General features: G+C 49.0%; 1 protein-coding gene across 1 annotated transcript in view; it reads right to left on the reverse strand.

Annotated features, from left to right (window-relative positions):
* UCMA (upper zone of growth plate and cartilage matrix associated) overlaps positions 1-6,509 on the reverse strand; it is a 9,020-nt gene continuing 2,511 nt past the window's right edge. Inside the window, exons 4-5 of the mRNA XM_005876583.2 lie at positions 3,709-3,807; positions 1-472 (exon numbers count right to left, since the gene is read on the reverse strand). Coding sequence (XP_005876645.1) covers positions 375-472; positions 3,709-3,807 — 197 coding nt within the window. The 3' untranslated portion in view covers positions 1-374. The remainder of the gene's footprint in view (positions 473-3,708; positions 3,808-6,509) is intronic.

Consider the following 6,509-nt stretch of genomic DNA (forward strand, 5'->3'; position numbering starts at 1 on the left):
TTTATTGTTGACTCAGCATTTTTATTTGTAAGCTGTAAGCAAGCATGTAATCTCTCTTTACTGTGATTCTTTTCATTGTTCTATGGAATGGGACTCCTACTTTGGGAACAATGGCTAAGCAAGGGGCAACCGTAGATTTGGTGCTAGGCAGCCCCACAGGCATTCGCTCACCTCAGAATTCATTTGCAAAGAAGCGAAAGCCAGGGCATTTTAATCCGTCAGAATGAAAGGCCTGTGTTTACCACAGCAGGCCCCAAATTGAGACCCTTTGAAGGGGCCTTTTTTGTGGGAAAGAGTTGATCCACACCTGGAGTGGAACACCTGGGTGAGTACGTGCATTTCAAGCTCCATCTTCTAGATTCATCAGGGTGAGGTCAGATGTGGTGGCGGTTATAGAGATATGATGGGTACAGGCCATCATAATGCCACTGGCGCCACTGCTCAATAGCCTCCCGGTTTCTCTCTTCTTGTTCTGGGAGGAGAGATGAAATCATGTTAGGATAGAGAGGACTCTGACCTGAAGGCAGCCACCAAGCTCTCTTGGAGCTGTCAACCCAAACCTCCCATGCGTGGTGCCATGAACCAACACCTGTGTGCACTGGTGACAGACATCAAAGGTTAGAGCTGGCAGGGCCTGCCTGGCTTTGGCTTTGAAGGTGGAAGCCCACATGTGCTGCCACTATGCCTTAGAAGTGGGAGCTCAGCACTGTTTGTCCTAGAGCAGCGGTTCTCAACCTGTGGGTCGCGACCCCTTTGGCGGTCGAACGACCCTTTCACAGGGGTCGCCTAAAACCATCCTGCATATCAGATATTTACATTACGATTCATAACAGTAGCAACATTGCAGTTATGAAGTAGCAACGAAAATAATTTTATGGTTGGGTCACAACATGAGGAACTGTATTTAAAGGGCCAGAAGGTTGAGAACCACTGTCCTAGAGCTTCGGAGGCAGACCTGTTATTGCTGCCTGTGACACTGGCAGTTTTGAGTAGAGTTGCAACCAGGAGCCAAGGCAGAGCTGAGTGAGGCGCTAAACTTTCCCGCCCACTTTCCCCAAACCAGGTCCGGAGGCCTGGGTAGGTTGATAGGCCTTTGGGGTGGATTTTCAGGTCCTCTGGAAGGTTGCTCTTATCCAGAAACCTCCCTCCAGACCACTGCCTACAGTTCCTCCCTTGGAAATCGGAGTCCTCCTGGTTCCCCAAGGGAATGCCTCAGCACTTGCTTTAATGAAGCAAGAACCTCAGGGAGAGGAGGAACATCCAACTGCTCTCTACTATTCTGAGAACCGGTGACTTTGTCAGATGAAGATAGCTAACTGGAACCAGAGTCCTGGGGGAGGAGGGGAGAGCTGTGGGCGTGGGGGCCTCAGGGAAGAGCTGGGAGCAGGCCTGGGTGCAGGTTTCCAGCAGCCTGGCCACTGCGCATGACTCAGTGCTCCAGGCAGAGGCAGGGGAAGGGGAGAAAAGTGAACTTGTACCCTCAGGCCGGCCGGGCTGGCTCCACCTGTTTGCCTCCTTCATGCCGCTCTTGGGAGACCCTCTCCGGGCCCCTCTGCTTTGCCCTCCTCACTCCATCCTCACGGCAGTCCTTGAAGCGAATATCTCCAGACCTTACACATTTGATTATCCTTCACTTAACAACACGAGTTTGCCGGCTTCGTTCAGACCCCTTACCAGCAATGCCCCTTGGATAGTCATGTGTCCTGTCTCAGGATGAGGTTTGAAACTGTAAAGTGGAGATTGCAAGACCTCAGGCTGGTGATGAGGACTGGGCGGTTCCGCCCGCTGCCTGACAGAGCAAGTGCTCAGCAACGACCGCGCCGCCGCCCGGAAGGCCTGCGCCCTGCCCTGCAGTGTCTGCATCTCTGTGGCAAGGCCTGAGGTCCCTGACCTTAGTCTCCTCTGGCTTTGGTGGAGGACCCGTCATCCCCAAGGCACCTGACCTCTCATCCTAATTTCATCATGAAAAGGAAAACAGTGAGTTTTTCTACCCAGGTGCCAGGGATTTGGACTTGGAACATTTAAAAAGCCACAAAATAAAATGCTGTTATTAATGCTATGAGGGGGGGCGGGGGGGAATATAAAACGCTGAAGGAATTTTGGAGGCCACATTCTCATTTTTAAAATGCCTCTCCCCAAGCTGTCCACCAAGGTAAACAGAAGTGTTTGCCTCTGAGTTATGACGCCTGAGTTGTTCCCAGAAAGTCTGGTTTGCCAGGATCCGAGCCTGACACCTGCTGCAGGCTCAGCCAGGTGCCGCCACAGCGCAAGGGGCTTGGCCTGCAGCCCTCGGGTATCTGGTGATCCTATCCTCTTCATTACGAGGTGCCCTAGGAGGGTGGTACCTCTCAAACACACCAGTGCAAACAAGCCAGGAGATAACAACTTCAGAACAGAAACTGCTGGCCTTCTCTGACAAAGGTGACCTGAATCGGGCCTGTGTCTAAGCTCACATGCCGCCCGGAGCTTGCTCAGGATCATTTGGTCTTTCAAGACCAAAGAAAGCACACACACGCGCGCGCGCACACACACACACACACACACACGCACACGCACGCACGCACACGCACACACACACAGGCCTGCTGGTCTCTCACTATTAAATGTACCAAAGGACCTTTACTCGAGGGTACTCAGTAGATCCAAGGTCAAATGCAACCCGGTGGAAAGCTGTGTGGTTCAAAGATAGAGCCTCCCTTTACCCTCACCCACACCCACTCCCAGCTGCCTCACTGAGGCCGTGATGAAATCGGCGTTTCCTTGGGGAAGCAGGAGCCCTGTCTGCTCAAGGGTTGAGAGCAGACATGAGAGGTGCTGATTGCCTAGTGAGACGCGGAGGCGCAGGTGACAGCTTAGCAGGGATGACACTAGAGCAGCGAGGCAAGGGCACAAGCAAACCGCATACTACAAGCACGCCGACGCCAAGTGTTATTCGTGTTTTGGAGCCTTCATGTCACCTGTGGATGTTGGTGTTGGAGGTGGGGAAGGGTAGAGGCAGGGTACCGGTGACCAGTGCTTGCTGAGTTTTCCTGGTTTACCTCCACCCGTCAGATCAGATGCTGATCATAGTGACTAAGTAAAGGGAGGCCTTGGTTTCCCAGGATGGGTAGTTCTTAAAGCCATTACATTGATGTGAGTCCAAGACACTTAAAACTGAGTTTGAAATCCTCCCAATCCAACTCTACCAGTACTGAGTTCACCAATACAAACAACACGGGCCACCACAGTGATCCCCAAGCAGGAGAAAATGCAGTTAGCCCACAGTCCCTGCGCCCATGGTGACCGAGGGGTACTATCCTTTTCAGTCCCTTCTCAGGTTCTATGTCCATTTATGACTTTCTCCCTTCTTTTCAAGACTCCCATTGCCGAAACCGGTTTGGCTCAGTGGATAGAGCGTCGGCCTGCGGACTGAAGGGTCCCAGATTCGATTCCGGTCAAGGGCATGTACCTGGGTTGCGGGCACATCCCCAGTAGGAGATGTGCAGGAGGCAGCTGATCGATGTTTCTCTCTCATCGATGTTTCTGACTCTCTATCTCTCTCCCTTCCTCTCTGTAAAAAATCAATAAAATATATTTTTTAAAAAAAGACTCTCATAAACATGAAAGTAGAGTTTCCCTTTCTCCTATAAATGTAGGGAGAAGTAGAGACAACTTGTGGTTTTCCTGCAAAGCCCCACTTCCCTGGAACGCTGGCTGAAGAGCTCTTACCATCATTTTGCTCCTCCACAAAGTTCTCAAACTCGTTCCGTTGTTCCTCGTGATATTCTCTTCGTAGCTCGTCAGCCCGCAGCTTCTGCCTGTTCTCCACTGTGGAAGGGTAAGAGGTGAGAATTGCCCCCAAGAACAGGGGCATTTAGGGGAACACCCGTTATTTTGCCTAAGAAACATAATCTGGTTTGGAAGGCTTGTTTGTGAGGGCTAAGGATGGGGGCTTCACTGAAATGGTGTACTCCTGACATAGACTTTCAAACTTGAAGGACCTAGGTCCTAGGTCCTAGGATGTCTTCCCATCCAGCTGCCTCTTTGTGCAAATGAGAAGACTGAGACCCCAAAACATGAAGCAGTTTAATTTCAGTCATAAAATTAGTTGTATATCCACTTAGAAACTAGAAGTTCAATGATCAGAAATGAATTATAGCCCAGTCGGTGTGGCTCAATGGTTGAGTTTCGACCTATGAACCAGAAGGTAACAGTTGGATTCCTGATCAGGGCACATTCCTGGGTTGTGGGCTCAATCCCTGGTAGGAGATGTGCAGAAGGCAGCCAATCAATGATTCTTTCTCATCATTGATGTTTCTATCCCCCGCCCTCTCTCTCCCTTCTTCTCTCTGAAATCAATAAAAACATTTTTTTAAAAAAGAAATGAATTATAAGAGGGAGTCATCCAACTTAAAGTTCATTTCACATTAATTAATACCTTCAAATCCATTCAACATCTTAGAGCACCTATCATGGTCAGAATGTATGCTACGCACTGGGGTTAAAGAGGCAAGTAAGAGTGATTCTGTCCCTCTACTAAGAGGCATTATGGCTGCTGATAGAAATCTAAGATGAGCCCGATACTCATGCCCCTAGCTGTGCTAATTCCCTCCCCTTGTGTGGGGCTGGTCTAGTGATTTGCTGCTAATGAAGAGAATATGGTAAAAGTGGTGGAATGTCCCTTCCCACATAGGTTACAAACAAGACTGTGGCTTCCGTCTTGGGCTGGTTGGCCTATTTCTCAGTTTTGCTCCACTCAGAGAAGCCAGCTGCCATGCTGTAAGCTGTCTATGAAGAGGCCCACTCATGGCGAGACACTGGTGTCCCTGACCAACAGCAAGGACCTCAGGCTTGCCAACAGCCAGGTAAATGAGCTTGAAAAGAAATCTTCTCACAGTCAGGCTTTGAGATAACTGCAGCCTGAGAAACCTGAGCTGGAGGCTACCAGCTCATTAGACCTAGATTTCTGACCCTAGCAAATGTGAAACAACAAATGTTTGAAGCTGCTAAAAATTGAGGTAATTTGTTCAAGCTGCTAGGTTGGGGATTGTTTGTTATACAGCAATAGATAACTAGTACAGGATATGGATGATCAGTCAAATTTCCTGATGGAAACGCTAACCGCAGGCATCCCTTATTTTGTAAGGCAATGCATTCCAGTAAAGTTGGCTGTAAACCTTTTTATGAGGAATCCGAGTTCCACATGACAAAATTGGAAGTACACTTCTATGGTTGGAAGAAATACACCCAGTAAACACTGAAAACTGTCACTGAGAACACATAAAGATGGTGATCATTCCTTGGCAGTTGAACAATGAAGCTCACCAACACTACCTTGAGCCCAAAGGGAATCCCACCTGAACGACCACATTCCACCTCATTAGCAGGTGCAGCTGTTCTCTCCTGCTCTAATTTAGTCGAAAAACAAAACCTCTATGTTTTAGATCTAAAATAAATTAGATTCCAAGTTCATCCATTTCTGCCCTCAAATCTGCACATTGACCTCTTTGGTGCGAGAGCTGTGGAAATTAAATGTGGAAATGATTTAAAGTGCTCTTGGTTTCAAGACATTTCTTTTGGCCCTAGCTGGTTTGGCTCGGTGGATAGAGCGTCAGCCTGAGGACTGAAGGGTCCCAGGTTCGAATCTGATCAAGGGCACATGCCCGGGTTGCAGGCTCGATCCCCAGTGGGGGGCGTGCAGGAGGCAGCCAATCAATAATTCTCTCTCATCATTGATGTTTCTATCTCTCTCCCTCTTCCTTCCTCTCTGAAATCAATAAAAATATTTTTTTTAAAAAAAGACATTTCTTTTGTCTGGGCTTCATCCAGAACATCCATGGCAGCAGGAGGCTGTGTCTGGTGCAGGAGGAACTGCTCCCTCAGAACGCTCATCCCTCCCAGGAGGTGAGGTGTGGTTCCCCTCACATCAAAGGGGGAGGCTGAGGTGCTGTTGCCCCCACCAGCTTGGATGTGCAAGAGGAGGTGGGGTTATGATGGAAGCAGAAAAGCCATCACTGCCTGCCCCATCCCACAGTATAAGGGTGCTGGAGAAACCATCTCAAACCCTTTTTGAAAGTAAGGAACTTACAAGAATAAGTAAATTAATTAAAGACTAGTTATTTATATTAGGTTTATATTATTTAACTTCACTCAGATGAAAAATCAAGTTATTTGAATTGGTCTCAGTGCAGATTCCTTCGGTAAATCCCACGTTTTCCCCACACTTGTGCCTTTACCTACATAGTTGCAGGAATCTTTACTTTGGCAGAAGGAATTGGTACTCCAGTCCATCCCCATGCCTCACCTCTTGCCCCACATCCACACATTTCTTAGGAGGCGATTCACTCAGAGAGGTGAAGTGATTTCATCAAGGCCACACAGCTGGTCAGGGCAGGGCTGGGACTGGGGCCTGAGCTCTAGGTACCCACACTCCATTACTGGACAGAACACACTGTGCATGGCAGAATCTTACAACCCACACGCTCCGAGGTGCTACAGGTACCAGAAAGCTGCTGGGGGTGGGAGCGGGG

Source organism: Myotis brandtii, unplaced genomic scaffold, assembly GCF_000412655.1.
Source record: "Myotis brandtii unplaced genomic scaffold, ASM41265v1 scaffold49, whole genome shotgun sequence".
Lineage (NCBI taxonomy): Eukaryota > Metazoa > Chordata > Mammalia > Chiroptera > Vespertilionidae > Myotis > Myotis brandtii.